The sequence below is a fragment of the Lipophrys pholis genome (genome assembly GCF_963383615.2).
Source record: "Lipophrys pholis genome assembly, chromosome: 11".
In the NCBI taxonomy this organism is placed as follows: domain Eukaryota; kingdom Metazoa; phylum Chordata; class Actinopteri; order Blenniiformes; family Blenniidae; genus Lipophrys; species Lipophrys pholis.
The window spans coordinates 7,486,350-7,505,023 of NC_137631.1; the positions used below are offsets into that span (position 1 = coordinate 7,486,350).

An 18,674-nucleotide genomic window follows, 5' to 3' on the forward strand; every position below is an offset into this window, starting at 1 on the left:
GCATTTACTCTGCTTTAATGATGTCGATCTGCATGATGTCACGCAGGGAGCACAGGCACACGTCTCATGTTTGTGAGACACTTGGCAGGTCTGTGTGCTCCTACAGAGACGATACACTGACCAGACAGGATGATGGAGCTCAGCAGCAGCTGAGGCCTCCTGCGAGGGGTCCTGTTTCCCAACAGCCAGCATCAAGGTGCTGTAATGAAAACTGTAACAGTCAGGCTGAGTAATACCTCTTTAATCAGTCATTTATGTTTTATTTCTGTAATTGTACATCACAGACTCCAGTTAGATTTGTTTGGTGAATACCAGGCATGTTATAGGTTGTAATTTCTTTTTATTGTCCCTCAGTGCTGCACTGGTAGTTTTCTTCATTTACTCTAGTTTTTTCACACAATCCAAAAACATGTGTTTGGGGTTAATTAGGGGTTAATTGTTGACAATGAGTTCTCTGTAGGTGTGAATGTGTGTGACTGTTTTCCATCCTGTCTTTGCCCTCTGAAGGTCAAACCTTCACTCACAGTGATTAAAAAGTGAATGGATGGACTTTCTTTCTGATTTCTATTGTACTCCAGTGTGTTGAGGAGCATTTTGATTATTAATCCCAATTCATACAGATAAGTTTTCTTATGTCAGATATATTTCAAATTTCTTCTGGATTTGCACATATAAGTGCTGTATTTACATTACATCACCTGCATGTATTTGCTAGAGGTTTGTATTTGTTGTATTATTTAAAATGACTACAATAACACAAAATCTCAGCATGGATGAGGACATGTTGTTGCAAGTCTCATTTATTGTTGTCATGAGGGACTATACAACAGAATCGGCATCGACCTCAAGATTAAACCAAACTCTGCAGATCACATTTACAGGAAGAACATAAAGGTAAGCAACCTGGATAAAGACGATATGACTGGAAAAATAAAGCAAAAACAACTGTTTTAAAATCCTTACAACAAATACTGTAAGTACCATTGTATGTGGCTCCAGCATCACATCTTTTAAGCACGCCCCCTGGTGGTCATGATGTGTAATAACAGCATGAATATGGGTTCAAACAAGAGTAAATGGAAAGACTTGGGATGGTGAAATGTCATCAAATATAGGAAAGATTAACATATTTTATTTTGGGGGGGGGGGGCATCTATATACTATATATTTGTTGCTTACCATGTTTACAAAGAACATTTAGACCTAGGTTTAGCTTTAAAATTACACAAAGTAGATTTCTCCTTTTGTCATGTTTGGGATTTACTGAGTAGTTAGGCACTGTTACATGTGTCTTTTTTCATGGCAATAGCCCAATATAAATATATTTCAAAATAAATAAATAAACAAACTAAAATATAAATGTTTAACAATTTAATATGTGTCATTTAAATGTAGTTTCCATCAACTGAATCACTCCAATGAAGTTTGATAAGGTTATAGGATATATTTTTTCCCGGGAAAGATGAATTTCTTCTGTCGGTGGTTTTCTTTCTTCTTCTTGGTGAGCCAGCGGAGGCGAGCTTTGTCCGTTCTGTCCTGACTGGCTGATGGGAATGTTTGGTCAGGAAAAATTTCTTTTAGCTTGCTCAAGAAAAACACCTCAAGGCTTCGACCAGCCTGGGCAACCTCTGAGTCCGGCTGTACGGGGGGGAAAACAAGATAAAAACCCATCATTTATCACACGGTGTGACTTGAGCCCCAAACACAATATAACCCTTCAAACCTATGAGCGTCCGTCCTTTACTGTTGCTTCAGGATTTATACAGTATGTTCAGGCATGGCAGAGCGAACAGAAGCAGCCTTCAATCGGTTGATCTACTGCTTTTTAAATATTCTTGCATCAATGATGTGGATTTTCTGGAACATTTCATCAGATTGTATCCATAAAACTGCCATTTCTCCTTTTAACTGCAATTTCTTAACACCCATTTGATATCATGTGATGTTGTTTTAGCCCACAAATATATTTGTCCTACTCAGGATTCATTGTAAGAACTCAAGTCAAGTCAACTGCAATCCTGAAGATAAACCCACTAACCTCAGTAGTGAAGCTGTTACTATGCTAAAAGAGCAAAGATGTATCATATTCTGAGCTGACAATTTTTTATTTCAATTTGGAGTGACTGAGATTTGCACATGTGGAAACTGAAGTATTCAAGGGGTCTGTGAGGAGCAGAAATGTTAATTATTTATCAGCATTTCTTCTGTCATGTATTGACTTGCACTGACATGAAATAATGGTAATTAAGGCGACCAAATAGAAAATTACTTTTGGAACTTATTTCGACAGGCTATAATGCAGACCATAACCGCAAAGTGAAAAAAGAACTCGGGATTAAAAACGTACGTAGTTGAAAGTAGCGCAGTTCTTGAACATGAGGAGGATGTCATCCACAAACTGCTCAGGGGTGAAATAGTGGAGAGTGTTGCTCTTGTCCAGTTTTTTGCGGATTACTGACAGGTCAATGGGCCTCTTGATGATCTGGTAGTAGTTTCGTGCCTGAAGCGAATCAAAGGAAGTTCAGTCACTCAGTATTGTGTCAGTCGTTTAGCCATGACAGAAATCATTTCATGTGTGTTTCTTCATTCATGGAAGAAGTATGAACCCACTTAACCTACATAGATGTTAAAAATCATTATGTATTTTTCATGTTGTGTAAAAACAAAAAAGGGGTAAAGATAAAGTAGGGGTTCTGAAGTCTATTCAAAACATAAAACTGAAGAAATTATTTGAAGGACATTTCTAATGACAATTTATGGTCTTTGGGGAATGGGGAATTTTGTTGACGCACTCCTTTGATGTCTTTTTACATTATTTTTGTGTCTTTACGTCAAGTATGAAGTACTCTGATAGATGCGCAAACAAATGTTATATGTCTATTTCTGTATTTTTGCATTTTTCTCTTCGTTGACAGAGAGTAAAATCAGTCTTGATATCAGGAAGGGAAGTGATCTTGCAATAATCTTTGTCAATTCATCTCCCCCCAAAAAAATGTATTTAAAGCTTGGTTGCAAGTGTGTTTAAATATATCTTATTATTGAACAGAAATTGCCCAAATAAATGAAAAAGATCCAATAAAACTAGACGAGTGAAAAAGAGCATTTTTACTTTTTACTCACATCTAAATGTATATGTGGACTAACAGCTGAGCTGGTTCATTCAGAATTTCTGTGGCATTTTAACCAAGAGGCAGAACACACAGGGGCATTTAGTGTTCGGGATGGTGGTGGCGCTGCTTTGGGGTCACAAACCCAGTAATCCAATTGGTCCTAATTGTGCTTATTTCTAAGTGGCGTCAGTTGTGATGTCAAGTTGCCTGTCACTGTAATATGAAAAACAAATTGTATTAACGAGCAGAACTAAGTTCAGTTGAACTTTGATATAGTTTTAGGAATATTTCTGTATGTCTGTTACTGTGCAAACTGAATTTTATCGACATCACATTTCTCTTCTTGCACACAGCTGATATATTTGATGTGATTCTGCCGGACTCACCAGAGGACTGACGGGTTCATGAAACGGAGCGCTGAGCACATGACAGTACAACAGCAGTGTCCCCCTCTCACACCTCTGCACAGAGTGAGAGAAAGACAGGACAAGATGACGCGCTGTCATATTTCAGACTCACTTTAATCATAATTATACAGCAGCACAGAAACCTAACCACTGACTTTCACGGTAGGGCTTACCCTCTGATCCCGGTTGGACAGTGTGTAAGGAGCTTTGACTCCCGTGCAGGATTGCATGTCCTCACAGTCGTAGGCCTCCACGGGCTCCTGGTCAGTTCTGCACAGTGTACACACCCAGTCACCTCTGCAGGACATGCAAGACTTCAGAAAGCTGTGCGAAAATACACTGAATGGGCTGCGCAAACAAGCAAAGCACGTTTTAAATGATAATCCTCTGCTGAGGCAATGATGAACAAAGACAGCAGAGAAACACACAATATCAACATTTGGCAATGCCAGGAAAAGTCTGAGTGCTTCTTTTATAGAGGAAAAGATTACAATTTTTTCATCACAAAGACCAGAAAAAACACATGGGGGGCGGGGGGTCAAGACTAATGCGGAAGAGAAACAGTAGCTTGTGAAAATCTTTAGCAAACTGCTTTCCTTGAAGTTATAAAAACAGAAGTTTCTATTGGACAGGGCTCAACCACAGGAAGTCATCACAACTAGTTTTTACACGTGTCCACGTCCTGGCTTGACAGGACGCTTCGCTCGGGGACACATTGTTACCAAGTGATATGTTGGCAGTGTATTCTCATGGGTCGTCCCTCCACAACAGCTCTATGGTTTTTCACATGGCCACTTGGGGTATATTATTGTCCCAATTGGCCTTTGTGCCATTCTGACTTATTTCTGGGTGTTCTACCATCATCTCACAATCTGGAGAGATGCTTGATAGTTTGGGTGTCCAGGTGAATTTGTAATTGCCTGGTCTTCACCCAAATGGCAGATCTGCTCCAGCTTCCCTAAGCTTGGTAAAGACTGTGTACAAGATGAATGGATGGAAGTGTGTATGAAGGACTAAAGGTTCCTGTGTATACCCACCAGATGTTTGTGTTCACGCGGTACTTACACTGGAAAGCCGATTAGCGGAGGTATGTGACAGGCCAGGTGGTAAACTTTCGGACAGCGGTCACAGCACAGCAGATCTCCTCCATTCAGACAGACGGCGCAGAAGTCCTCGCTCTCCATCGCTTCCATCTCAGCTTCAGCTTCACCCTGCTGGACAGGTGAGTCGGTCTGTTCCTGCCAGCCGCGAAGATCCAGTTTCTGATCTTCGCCGTCATCCATCTGAACAACATCTGCTTCATATTTAGTCTCAGAATCACCCTCCAGCAGCAGACATCGACCCTGATCCGCCTCCGGATCAAGTTCGATCAGCAAGGTCTGCTCTGCGTCTGGATCCAAATAAAATGTTCCAGAATCAATCTTTCCATCATCAGATTCAGAGTCACACAGGATGTACGGCTGATCTGAATTAGATTCACAGTCAAAGCCTGAGTCCTGCTCTGGTTCTATGGAAGGGGAGCTGTCAGGACAGTACGGTTCAGTCCAGGACGTCAGTGTTGTTTCTGTCGGACAGGGATCAGAGGAGTCGCCCGGGTTATGCTGAGGTGATCCTTTACTTATCTCCAAAATGTCTGCCTCGTTCTGGCTGAGTCCATTCTGTTAGCCAGAGATTAAGACAGACGCATAAAAACAAGAGTAAACTAATTATGAAACAAAAGTATTTTGTTTGTCGCCGAATGCCTTCATCTCTTTACCTGCGGAGGACGGTTTAGAGACGCATCACTCTGTCTCTGGCTCGGCAGTCGAGACAGACACACCACAGGCTGCAGAGATGATAAAGACACAGACTGGAAGTTCAGACGCTCCAGGCTTACCACGGCTATGGAGGCATTACCCAGGATCCTCTGGGCCTCCGGATGAATCCTGTGAAAACAAACCGAGGCCAGGTGGGCTTACCGTGAGAAGAACAGCACAGGGTTATGGCACACTGTCATATTACAGCAGTTTACAGTCAGAACATAGTGGGTTCTTTCTTTTTAAATGAAATGCCACACTTTCAAAAGATTATCATCCAAAATGAGGAATTTAAATGAATAGTGAAACACTTTCAAGGATTTTTGTCAAGCAAATTAAGAAAGTTAGTATGATTTAGAATTAAACGTGAAAGCGAATAAACTGGAGTTTAAAATCCAAGCCAACATCCCAACGCAAATTATCATGTGAGCTTGTTTGCTGAACACAAACCACAACCACATATTTTCAGATCTCATGCCTGACTTCTGGCGATATTGCACAGTTTGTCAGAAACATGCTATTGCACCTCTGTAAAACATGACAAGACTACCAGACATGCTGTGTCTATCCAAAATTAAGCCAATTATTACCTCAGCAAAGTAACTGAAACAAATAGGTCATACCTCTGAAGCTCTTTGCGTTTTACCTGAGTCTCTTCAAAAAAGCTTTCACTCTTTTGTCTGGATGCCTTTTCCACTTCTCAGAGGAAGGAGCGCGCACGTTAGAAATCCCGTTGTGGGACCAGTTTGGCCTCTTTTCCATCTCATGGGAATCAAAACTGTTCCGCTACACAAAAAACGGAGACACAAGCTGTGTTTTGTCATCATAACAATATTAAAATAACGATGTAAATGAGAATGACAATCCAAAATCACTATAAATTCATGTATGACAACTGAAGTTGTATTCATGAGGCTACTATCATTACATAGCTACCAATCCACCCTCATAAGGGTTTTTTTTTTGTGTTTATGGATCCAAACAGCCATTAAAAAGTAAATCTTTTCATCTCAAAATCATCAGGAAGTCAGACGTCTACCAGATTTGCTACTCAGCATATTGTATGCATACTACATGTTGTGTCTGAGTTTTAAGAGTTAATAGCCTGAGTTTCCCTGTATATATAACTAAGATTGTGTTTCTTAAAAAGACTGCTACCACACTGAAAATGTATAGGAAATTCCTTCTGCAGAATATGCATGTGCAAATTTGTCAGATTTAATATCTAATATTTATTATACTTTTTCTCTGATACATGAATATTATGTGAAATATCATGTACAATAATATTATGTAAATATGTAAATTCAGTGCGGAAAACAACATAAGACCTCGTCCTTTATCTGTTTGGTGCGATAGAAAATAACCAAGTGAAATGAAGCCCCTTCTTAACACTGTGTGCATTTGGTTTACATGTTCTCCTGGCAGGGTTGCCTCTCCTGGTGCGGTTGCCAGATTTGAACCAGTCTCAAGTGACCGGGCCTCCAGTGCCAGCAGTGCTACACACTTGGCTGCCCGGGGCAACACGGCGTCTCGCCTCTGTGGGAAGTTGCCATAGCGTCTGCGAGTCAAGTCTGCCATCTCCAGGAGCTCAGGCCTCTTGAGATACAGAAACCAGAGCAAAAACACAGAAGAAGCTGCTAGTTTGAAATCTCCCGAGTGCTCAATGTTTTGATGACATTATTCAGATTCAATATCCCCCAAGAAACAAAGGAGGAATCCATTGATTAAATATTTTGAGACCAGGTCGGCTACACTTTTTATCCAAAATGTATCCCTACGAGTCAAGAGAATGATTAAAATGCACATGGACCACTTTGTGAGCATAGTAATTAGTAAAAGATCACAATCGCCTGGTGAGAATCAGCTGCAGGTTGCATTATGAGTTCAACTTACCCGAGTGTGAATAGAGGGAATGAAAAAACCCCACAGATGTCTGCTTCAGAAATCCAGGTGAATGTGCCCTCAGGTGTATGTGAGCTGAGCAAAAGAGGGGCGGCACTGCTACATGTGTCCAGTATCAAGGGGAATACAAATGACCTGATTGGTAGAAAGATGAATCAACATGGGTCCCCTGACATTACATGGCTGCAGCCGAGCTCCGCGGTCGGAAAACGTTTCACTTCAAATACGTTTCAGGACTCGTTATGCGATGTTTTAATTTTTAGTGGTGGAAGAACGATGCAATTTCTTTATCCGTCCACGCATCCATCTGCTTTATGGGCTCAGGACAAACACAGAGATAAAAGACAAATCACACACATTCACATTCACATCAACAAGCAAGTTAGAATCACCAACGAGCCTCAAATGTATGTTTATGGACAGTGAGAGGAAACCAGAGTGCCCAGAAAGATCATGTATACTCAGAGAGAACATGCAAACTCCAGACACTGAGGTCCCAAGCCAAAACCCCATCATCATCAACACCATACTGTTCCTAATTAAAAAAAAAAAAGTACTTCTTATACATCAAATAAATTATTAACAGACCATTAGTTTGAATTTCCTCTGATATCAATATGGTACCAAGTCATCTATTCCAAATAATCACTTGACTATTGAGGTGAATATGTCTACATTCATATGTTTTATGCCTAAAACAAATATTTAAAATTAGTCTTTTGCAGCTAAATCTCTTAACATTTCATCGAAAGTTTAAAAAGTTTTAAAATCTCTTTTTTAAACAGAAAACAAAGTTTGGGGGAATTTATGTTTTTTTTTGTTTAGAAAGGAAAATTCCACCTAAGATTGTAAAAGAAAAATTGAGGTAAGACCAATAGAATAGAATAGAATAGAATAGAATAGAATGTTGCATGGTGGAGCAGTGGTTTGCGCTCTTTCCAATCTCCAGGTGTGAATATGAGTGAGTGTCTATCAAACACAAAGAGCCCTGTGATGGACTGGTGATTTATCCTGATTCCTGCCCTCAACCTATCGTTAGCTTGGAGTGGCTCCAGTGGCCCACAACCCTTCACAGCAGGGGTGTCAAACACAATGGCCTGGGGGCCAAAACCAGTCCAATCTGGACCACCAAACCACTCAGCCAAATTGTAAGAAATTCAAAGTAAACAGTCTTTTTTTTTTAAACAAATTTCTTAAGAGTAGTGGACACAACACAACACTGATATCCAAGATGAGATATTGGTCATGCTGCTGTGAAAGTGAGCTACATCATTTCTAGAAACCTTGCCTCAACACCATGTTGTCAGAGTTTGTTTTAAAAACACGTATAATGTAACAGCTTTTTGGACATTTCACTTGATTTTCCACCAAAATGTATCATTAAAAATGGGTTTAGTTTGAGATTGTAGTCATTTTCAACATTATTTGTCTGGTTTTGAGAAAATATAGACATTTTCTTCACATATACTCTGCACCACAACAAAGAAAAACCTAGGTTATTGGGACATTATTTTACCAGCTCCACCCAGTCAAGTTAAAATTGGGCTGCATGTTGACACCCCTGCTTCACATGAGAAGGCAGCAGAGGATGGTTGGTTAGTTGGATGGATGGATGGATGGATGGATGGATGGATGGATGGATGGGTGATCCCAGGGAGAAATTCTTTACAACGTTGATCCACAAAATCGTAATAATGATTTACAGTAAATAGGATCAAAAGGCTAAAATATTGACAAAATGTCAAAATAAAAATATGTCAATAGAATAGAATATTAAATAGTTAAATATAAGTATATACTGTATATGTCTGGATGAATGAATGAATGAATGAATGAATACAATCACCATCATTGACTTTCCACAGTTCAAGAGGGAAAAGAAAAGAAAAGAAAAGAAAAGAAAAGAAAAGAAAAGAAAAGAAAAGAAAAGAAAAGAAAAGAAAAGAAAAGAAAAGAAAAGAAAAGAAAAAAAATCTCATTGTTGTGTATTTGTCTGTAGTTCTGTTATTCACCGCTGGGTGGTGCTGAGGACTTTTTCTGCGCTCTCGTCGCCATGAAGGAAATCTCGCACAAAACCGCGTTGTTTGCAAATCCCGTTCCTCTTTCAACTAGCCTCCAAGATGGTAGGTGCTATCCTGTCTCCCTGGGCATTAAACCTGGGTTAAATCTTCTCCCATCCGTGGGCTGCTGTGCTCCAAACGCACTGTGGACGATGTATTTTCGTTCAATCACTTCTTACGACGAAGTGTTCGGTGTTATTAACGCGATGATGTTGACATTAAGCGGGTTTGTAGACGATGGAATGTGATAGCCCGGTCCTCCTGGGCCCCGTCTGAAGCACCCGGCTAGCAGTTTGTGTCTACCTGATTTTAACTCGCGTATTTAACACATACATACTTGTTGTCAGTGTGGAGTACGGCTGTTCACCGTCATCAACCTTTTCTTAGTTGTACTAGTGTTATTGAGTTTTGTTGCAAATGTCGGAGCTCGCCTTAGCTACAGAAGGTGCTAGGCAGCATGTTAGCACAGACACTAAGTGTTCAATTGAAGTCTCGAGTCTGTTGCTATTATTTCCCAAATAATTGTGCTATGGTCATAACATCTGTAAGTCAGTCCTCTCGAAATCTGATTTAGTTCTGTAATTTACATCCAAATCTTTGCAACAGCCCACCAAGAAGACCAAGACCAGGAAGCTCCGAGGGCACGTCAGCCACGGACATGGTCGCGTTGGTAAGCATCTTAGCTCTGCTGTAGGGTACACTTATAATTCATTGTATAAATATGAGAAGCTCATACTTTACTCTGGCGTGTGCATCCAACAGGCAAACACAGAAAGCATCCTGGAGGTCGTGGTAATGCTGGTGGTATGCATCACCACAGAATCAACATGGACAAATAGTAAGTCTCCCACAATGAAAGGTGCACACCTTTGTAAGTTAACACAAGTGTGTAACCAAAGGCCAAAAAACATGCAAAACTGTGATCAGAAGAACATATCTCTATCATTTCTCCATGGTTATACATTTCATGCTGATGAGTTATGTATATGTTGCACCATTGGAAAAACATTTGCCAAATGGAGCATTCTGCTATGGACTCTTTATCTATTGAGCCACGGTAACGCGTTGGACTTTATGCAGCTACAACAGCATGACTCCCGTTAATGCAGTACATTAGTCTGCACACACACTGCTGTGGGATTCAACCGGCATTTGTCCAGAGTTGATCATCATGGTTATGTTGGTCAATTTTGAATCAAGGGCGCAAATAAACATCTCTAAAGTTGCCACCAGGGTTGGGGTGAATAATCGACAGCCAAATATACTATGTGCATGAGCTTTTATTGTAGCTTTAACAACAAGTGTCTTTACTTTTTGTGTTGTTTACCAACCATCTGTATGAGAACCTCTGAGTTAAAATGTTTCTTCAGTCACTTTTTATAGAACTGGAGAATGCATTTTGTGTTCCCCGTCAGTCACGGTAGATATAATAAACGGTGTCTTGTTTTCTGTATCGATTAGCGAACATTGAATTCCAGTTTTTGTAGAGACTAGAGTCTCATCTTGACACACGTTATTGTCTTGGTGTGCTTGAGTCCTCTTAGATTGAAGGCTGGTCCTATTCACCGACTGGCCTCCTCTATAGTCCAGTCACCCACATGGGCAGTCACAAGCTTGTTTACATACTCCTCTGGTGTTATTGGGCATCAGTTGTGTTACGGTTCACGTGTTTGTACCTGGATTACGTGTTAAAGTGTGTTGTTGAGGTGTGATGTGAAACCTTTACTGGACATTTTTAATAGGCCTGTGCATCTCGTATAGCTAAAACAGTAAAGAACGGGTACAAGTACTAAGCTTTAGTTACTTGCCGGTACTGATGCAAGTACTTATTAAATTCCGTAAAGCCAAATTCAGACTTTATATGCAAAGGGTATACATGGCTGCAAACCACCTCCTCAAAAGCTCTGCTGAAGAATCATCGCTTGTGCTCTCTTGCGTACCAGCTTGACAAATGATGTTGTGTACTACTCGTTTTTGGTTTTTTTACGAGAGAATTTTATTGTGCCACTGTCAAAATATCAAGAAACATTACTACATCATAGTGAATTGTTTGTCGCTGCATCCATGAAAAATCATTTCCGTCCACATCGCGATGCATCGTAGAAACGATTAAATTTGACCTCCCCAACTTTTAGAAAGTATAGAAACTTTGTTTCTCTTGAACTGAAGTGAACTTGTATTGATATTGTCAATCGGTGTTATGACTCTAAATCAGCTCTTCTTGCTGGTGTGTTGTTTTTAGTCATGTTTCTCAGACTATCTGGGCATGTTGAGGTTTAACATCAGTTTTAATGTGCCGTTTCGTGCTGCATTCATTGGCTATTCAGATTTCTAGAGTTGCTGTTTTCGACTTCTCATGTCAGAATGTTAAAGTGCGGTAGAATATTTTCTCGAAACACAAATCTTTGTACAAGTTATTGGATTTCCCTAAATTGTTTATATTAGATTAATGAATTCGTTGTGTATTTTGAGGGGGTGAGATTGTACTCTGAAGTGGGGGGGAAATGTTTGCAATCCATTGTGCAAATACATAAATGTTAATACCCCCTCACGTTTTCACAGAGACTCTCAGTAATGTAAACGTGCTCATTACAGTGAATCTGCTTGACGATCCAGGTGAGATCCAAGGTGACTTAACTTCCTGTCTCCGTCCTCAGCCATCCTGGGTACTTTGGTAAGGTGGGTATGAGACATTACCACTTGAAGAGGAACACTTCCCACTGTCCCACCATCAACCTGGACAAGCTGTGGACGCTGGTGAGCGAGCAGACCAGAGTCAACTATGGCAAGAAGCCAGACGGCCCCGCGCCCATCATCGATGTCGTGCGCGCTGTAAGTTACTGCCACTGATTGTTTGGGGCTTCTTTGATAAAGACACAAGTCAAACACATTCTCTGCATTGAGAGAAATGCTGAAGTAACTAAACAGTTGGAGATTAAATGGTGTTTTGTTTTTTTAAAGACCAACACACGAGTGTGGTCACCTCGATCAGATGGTGAATAGCTTCTCAGGAGTTTAGTGTCAAATTAAATTTATTACTACTTGGGTACGGTTGAGTTTAGAAAATGCAAAGCTACGTGTAAATAAATCCTATCACGTGATATATAAAAGTGCTAGATGAGGTGTTGTAAAAAATTTTTTTAAAAAAAGATCTCCATGTAGTCTGGAAGCTGATCTTTGTTCATTTGTTTGGAAAAAACAACTGATGAACAATCAGATACTTTCATGTGTGAATTTTAAAGACTTGCATATCATGGCTTGTTGCTCTTTATCCAAAAATAGAAGTGATTATTGATGCTATGTTGATCAGTTTGTCCGGTTTGGCATTGAAATCTAATCTTTTAATGCACATTTGTTAAAATTTGGCTTTTTTTTATGTTATGGTCTGACCACGGGAAATCTAAGTCTGTTTTTCATCCATTTGTGTTATTTCTTCTCTCAATACCACTTTATTGTTGTGATCTTGTGTGGTCATGTGTTTACTTTCATTATTTGCTTGGTGTCAACACTGCTTCAGTGGTTTTCCCAGTGAATTAAATCCTGATGGGTTGTTTTTATCTTCACAGGGTTACTACAAAGTTCTTGGCAAAGGAAAGCTTCCCAAGCAGGCTGTGATCGTCAAGGCCAAATTCTTCAGCCGACAGGCCGAGGAGAAGATCAAGTCAGTGGGTGGAGCCTGCGTACTGATGGCATAAAGCGCCTGTCAGTGTGTTTTTGCAAAAATAAACTGTGTAAATGGAAACTGTCGTGTCTTATTGGTGAATATGTGAACGGTATCTGTTTTATGAAGGGTTTTTGTATTTTTTTGTTTTTAAAAGGCAAAGTTGAGCCCAATGAGTCAAGTTAGAAGTGCATAAGCACTAAAATTCACTTTTGGTTCTGATATTACACAAAAACCTTTTTGGTGGAAAAATAACTTGAGAGCAATGACATTGGAAACAATTTAAATCTGATTTCATGGAGGACATTCATCTTTCTACACTTTATCATGTTTAAAAGCCCCAAGAGGTGATGACTGGCATTTGTCGTAGTGTTTTACTAATACCAGTTGCACACTATTGAATGAATGAAATGAACAGGGTCGACATGTGTCCAAAATGTTATCTTAAAAATGGCTCATTACTGGTTACCTGGGAGGAAATGAAAGAACATCCCGGCTCCATAAGGAATCTGGACTTAAATGCTGCTTCAGTCATGGTTTTGAACTGGAAGGAAACATAAAATCACACGCAAACATCCAGATTTTTTTATTTTGAAACTCTTGATTTGAGGTTTGAGTGATAACCACTGCTCCACCATGCTGCCTGGAATTGAGCTTTGTTTTCTTTGTATGTGTCCTTCAGAGGTGCTTTTGGGCCTTGGCTTTGTGGGTTTGACTGGACAATAACTTGGTTTTGAACCTGTTGTTTGAGTTTTGAACCGAGAATGATCACACAAGTTTGTGCTATGGTTGTTCAGATATGCCTCCTGCCATTGCAGGTTACTCCCAACTTAATATAAGTGCACAAAGGTAGAATTATCTTATATGATTAGCTAATTTTTTTTCCCCACAATGATGGTTGCAGGTTAAATTCATCTGGAGTTCCAAATCTTGTTTCTAGTTTCTGTTTTGACATTTGATATCCTTGCACTCTTTACATGTTTCGCTATTTACATTTTTAAAGAAGTGCAGTTGTTAAATAGTTGCAACTTCCTGAAGGCAGATCCATAACTTGAATTGACATTATTGAAGAAACTGCAAATTATGTTAGAATTAAAAACTAAACATTTGGGTTATTCATTCAAAGTGGTGCTGCTTGGGTTTCTAGCAGGTTTGGCAATATGCATCTCTTGATTTGAGTTATCTCTTGATTTAAATTCTTGGTTTATTAGATTTATGTCTTGTTAATTTCTACTGGAGTGTAAATGTAAAGTGTCATGCCCTGTGTACATGAGATAATCCCTGTTGTTTGGCCAAAAGCAGGGTTCATGACTTGTGGGATGAAACTACAATAACCTGAGAACACCCATGCACATGAAGAACACGTAACTGCTGCACCACCATGCCGCTGTAATACAGGATTGGGGAGTTGACCGTTCAGTGAGTTTGGAAGTTTTTTGTCAATGAAATGCAGAACTTCCCATTAGGGATTTCTTTACCAAATTATATATTAGATTACTCATTATACTCCTCGTGAATCATTTTCAAGATTATTTTCTTTTGTTTTGTATTGAAATGCTTTGTTTTCTTTTGTTTTTCGTCCATTAATGTTAATAGCGACCTAAAGACTTTTCTATAAATTGTATGTTCGCTTTCAAACGGACCTTGAACGCATCACTCTGCGCCGGGTGGGCGGGGCTTCCGGGTGTGTCAGTAATTCAAAACAGCGTCACATGCAGAGCGAAGAGTCCGCGTGAAGAGATAAACCAAGGAAATGTGATCACTACACACCCCGGGGTAAGTCCAGATAAAAGTAAGTCTGTCTGAGGATGCGCTTTTTAAAGCTGTCCTCCTGTTTGACCCGACCGGAAGTTCCCGAGACGCGCTGAACGGGTAAACGGCTGTCACGTTCAGGCGTGCTCTCAAGATTCACATTAACTCACAAACACTCGCTTAAACTCTGTTAGTCAGTGAAGGTGAGGAGGATTCTGTAGCTGCTTACTACTCCGGATCAACGAGAGATAATCTCATTGCTCATAGTCTGTTTATCCACGTCGATCTCTGCAGGAGTAGTGATGCATTCAGGAGCAACTGGGAAGAGGGAATGGTCACATGTGTCCAGCCAGACCCCACTTCGGAAGAAGTAAAAACGCTGTTTAGCAGTGCGTCCGTACGCCATGCTTGACCGGAAGAGCATACTCAAACAGGTACAAAATTAAAGCGGCGTTCCCGTGAACGAGATTTCACCTTTTTATTAAGTTAGTTATATTAGAATGGTCAAAATTACATTAAAAACTCTCGAAGGAGAAGTGAGCCAAAAAACAAAGCAAAAAAGCGGAAAATAATGGTGCGATTCCTCCCAGAATTCACACACTTCTTTGTAAATGTCTGCAAAGACACTTAAAGGGAGGTGAAATTTTGATGACATCACGTGATGTCATATGTGAACTTTGTCATTGATGGCATATGCCTCTTTTCATAAACCAAAAGGGAAGCTGACTTGACTCTAGTGCCTGTTTCACTACACAGGTGAGTGTCACCCGAGTCTCTATTCAATCCGTTCATGGCCAGCCAAGCCAGGCTGGATTTTTCTCTGCAGCGCTCCGCCCGCTTGGGTTTGGAGGTGCTGGCACGCGCCTCCAGGCGGAGCGTCGACTGGACAAGCATCAGTGCGTCTCAGACTCCCACAACTACCGATCAAGACGTGCGCTCATCAGCTGAGGTTTCTTTTTCTTTATCTTTGAGTCTGACAGGAGAAAACTGACCTTGACTGTGGGATTCATTTATTTTTTTAGCTCTCTTTGACTGGTTGACCTGTTGTGATGTTGCTCTTTCAGAAAACTCCAACAGCACTGAGCGATGCCTTTGCAAACATTACAGAGTCCATGGCGCAAACAACATATCAATGCAAGGTGGGTGAATGTTTGTCACACATCACATGATTGCTGCAACTTCGAGATACAATAAGGTGGGCATTTTGATTTTACTGCAGAGGTTTTATGACTCGGGCTGTTGCACTGAGCCCAGTGACGCTGAAAGGATCCACATGTCCAGGTTCCACACTCGACTAGCTGGGATGACACATCCAGCAGTACCACCCACGAAACAGGTAAAGGATGAATTGTATTAATCTGTTGGATTAAAGTCTTCCAACGCTGAATTTACTCTCATCAGTATGTGTGTTGCGGTTTTATGTTACCAGTGTCGTAATAAACTAAAATACTGACCTTAAACTGTTGATTTACAGTGAGAATGACTGTACAAGCAGCATGTATATATTAATTAACCCTTTCATATCAGTGCTGATATCAAAAGCTGCTTTAGCTCACATTGTAGTGATGTTGGTTTTCAAAAGATTTAAAAACTGAAGTCTTGTCTCCATCAGCATCATGTGGTGGCGGCGGCGGCGGATGAAGATTTTTACATTGAGGTTTGGCCTGGAAGCTACACCATCACTGCCAGCCTGCCTGAGTCACAACAGCAGAGCCATGTGGTCAACTTGAAAGCTGGAGAGAGTGTCCACCTCACCTTTAACTTCTGACCCTAAACCTAATAACAACAATTCCTCATGCAGTTTGTGTGTCTTACTTGCTTTTGTACATTTCTTTTTTTATTCAGACTTTACAACAAAATGTTATTTTTGTGCACCACAAAAAGCCATATTTTTATTGCATTTAACTGACGTGTTTTATTAGATTGTATGTCAAAGTTTGGCCAAAATCAGTATATTAAGCACTCAAGAATATATTTTTTTAACTGTGCCTGTACCGTCTCAGTATAATGAAATAAAGTTGTTTTGTTTGTTTCAATTAATCTTTTGGTTGTATTTTCATATACATCATCAAAGTGTTCACTTTATACTGACATACAGTATCATGTATGAATCATAGTGGCTTTGTTGCAAGAAAAAGGGTGGAGTCCTGCAGGTGGGCGAGGTATGAAGTTGACGCTCGCCGCTCTTCCTTTAGTACCAGTGAGGGACTGGAACAAGGAGCTGTGGTTGTGAGAGGCACTGAACTGTGGGACGGGGAACATGAACCTCACTGGTTGTGGAGTTCTCCTGGCGAGTACACTACCTGTGGATGAAAGCAGAATCTTATTTAAATAGGTTACAGCATTTTGAATATCCGCAACACAGTATCATAAATTAGACTTTAGGGTATTTATTCAAATTTAAGGGGTGTGTTTGCACTCAACTGATCAGGGTTTCTGTACCAAAAAGATTTAAGTGATTATTAAACCTTGATTTTTCATTTAAATAATGAATATAAGACCACTGATCTCACAAGGTAATGAAGCTGCAAGTGCATTGTCTTGGCATAATGGCCTTTATACATTGGGAATAGTCTCCAAGATGGCTTTCACTTTGAAGGCTGTCACAATACTTTCAGTAGTACTTTCTGCTGCTCTGTAAACAAAGTCTCCTCAAGAAAAGAGCATGTTTTGCACCCTGAAGATATCAAAACATCGGTGTGTTACTTTTAATACCTCTGATTATATCCCCCTTTTAGTGTTCAATGCATGAGTATGACCTAATCCTTACTGGTTGTTGGATATATTTAATCAACTTAAGGTTAACAAAGCTAAGAATGGCTGTGGTTACCAGAGGCAAGGTTGACCTTACCGGTTGCCTTGTAAAATTATCAAGGCCGTTTCTCAAATTTTATTCTACATTTCAATGAGGTACAAAGATGCTTGCCATGTTACTCACTCCTCCAAGAAAAAGTTTCCTTTTGTTTTCTTCAGCAGAATTAGAGTAAAACTCCCTGACTGCTTTTCCAGAAACAAGGTTGTAGGAAGTGACAAATAACCAAGGAAGATCCGTTAGGGCCCATCAAAAATGTGTGGCGAACCAAAACTTTAAACTGACATGAATTTAAATGATGCCAAAGTGTATGAGACTGAGAGTATGGTGAGTCCATAGTATAAGCCACATCAAGATATACAAATCAATCAGCAGGTGACAAATATATTGTGACATTATTGTAAAAACTTTTGAAATATTCAGTCATATCTTATTATTTTATGAACGATTCATCTATTGACCTTGGCGAAGGTCTTGGATAACCTTTCTACTTATAATCACCATCGTGTTGAACAAGGTAACATATAGTAAAGAGGAAAACATAATTCTCGGATCTCGTGTAGAAAAGAGCTGTCAAAATGGTTTGCAAGATATTTACATTCATCGATCAGTATGAAACATGGAAACTGATGGAAACAGGAAGACCTGTTTTGTGATCTTCTGTGGAAAAAAATGGTCTAAATCCACATAGAGTGTCAGTGGAAATATGATTATAGAGAAGCTCAGGTGTTTTGTCTTACACACATTCTCCTACTTTATCCTGAAGACTGTCAGCTAACCACAGGCCAATTAAGACATGATCTTTCCTGCAGATCTTAGGCTTGTTTAAGGCGCTTGTTCTGAATTTGAAGTGTATGATCTCAGTCTTGTCTCTTGGATCCCACCTGGCTGTCTGTGCTGGGGTTCAGGTCCAGTTCTCCTCCAGTACCTCCATGGAGGACGCTGCGGTTTGCTCCTCGGCTTCACTTGGGGAGACATGGACCCAGTGGTCCCATCCTCCCAGAGCGACATAGAGGGGGAGGTTGGGATTTCAAGATCGCTCTTCGTCACATCACTGAAGTCCATTTGTCCGTTGTGGTCTGAGCTGTCAAATCCCTCCACGGTCCCAGGACTGGACCCACAGCTGGGCGAAGCGACACGAGTCTGATGGTTTCTGAACGAATAGCGGCAG

At 40.3% G+C, this 18,674-nt stretch overlaps 2 protein-coding genes across 6 annotated transcripts; both read left to right on the forward strand.

Moving 5' to 3' along the window:
• Positions 1–9,308: 9,308 nt before the first annotated feature.
• Positions 9,309–13,014, forward strand: rpl27a (ribosomal protein L27a). Its single transcript, XM_080474370.1, has 5 exons — positions 9,309–9,341; positions 9,885–9,948; positions 10,041–10,116; positions 11,936–12,110; positions 12,845–13,014. Exons 1-5 carry the CDS (start codon positions 9,339–9,341, stop codon positions 12,971–12,973), a joined length of 447 nt encoding a protein of 148 aa, XP_080330496.1. The 5' UTR covers positions 9,309–9,338; the 3' UTR covers positions 12,974–13,014.
• A 1,571-nt stretch (positions 13,015–14,585) lies between these two features.
• Positions 14,586–16,729, forward strand: akip1 (A kinase (PRKA) interacting protein 1). Of its 5 annotated transcripts, none has more exons than XM_080474592.1 (6): positions 14,615–14,715; positions 14,986–15,125; positions 15,448–15,640; positions 15,756–15,830; positions 15,911–16,027; positions 16,304–16,729. In XM_080474592.1, the coding sequence occupies exons 3-6, from the start codon at positions 15,482–15,484 to the stop codon at positions 16,457–16,459; spliced, it is 507 nt and encodes a 168-aa protein (XP_080330718.1). In that variant the 5' UTR covers positions 14,615–14,715; positions 14,986–15,125; positions 15,448–15,481; the 3' UTR covers positions 16,460–16,729. The 5 variants fall into 5 exon arrangements, with proteins under 5 accessions (XP_080330716.1, XP_080330718.1, XP_080330720.1 ...); XM_080474594.1 differs by having other exon boundaries at positions 15,518–15,640; XM_080474593.1 differs by having other exon boundaries at positions 14,622–14,894.
• The last annotated feature ends 1,945 nt before the right edge of the window (positions 16,730–18,674 follow it).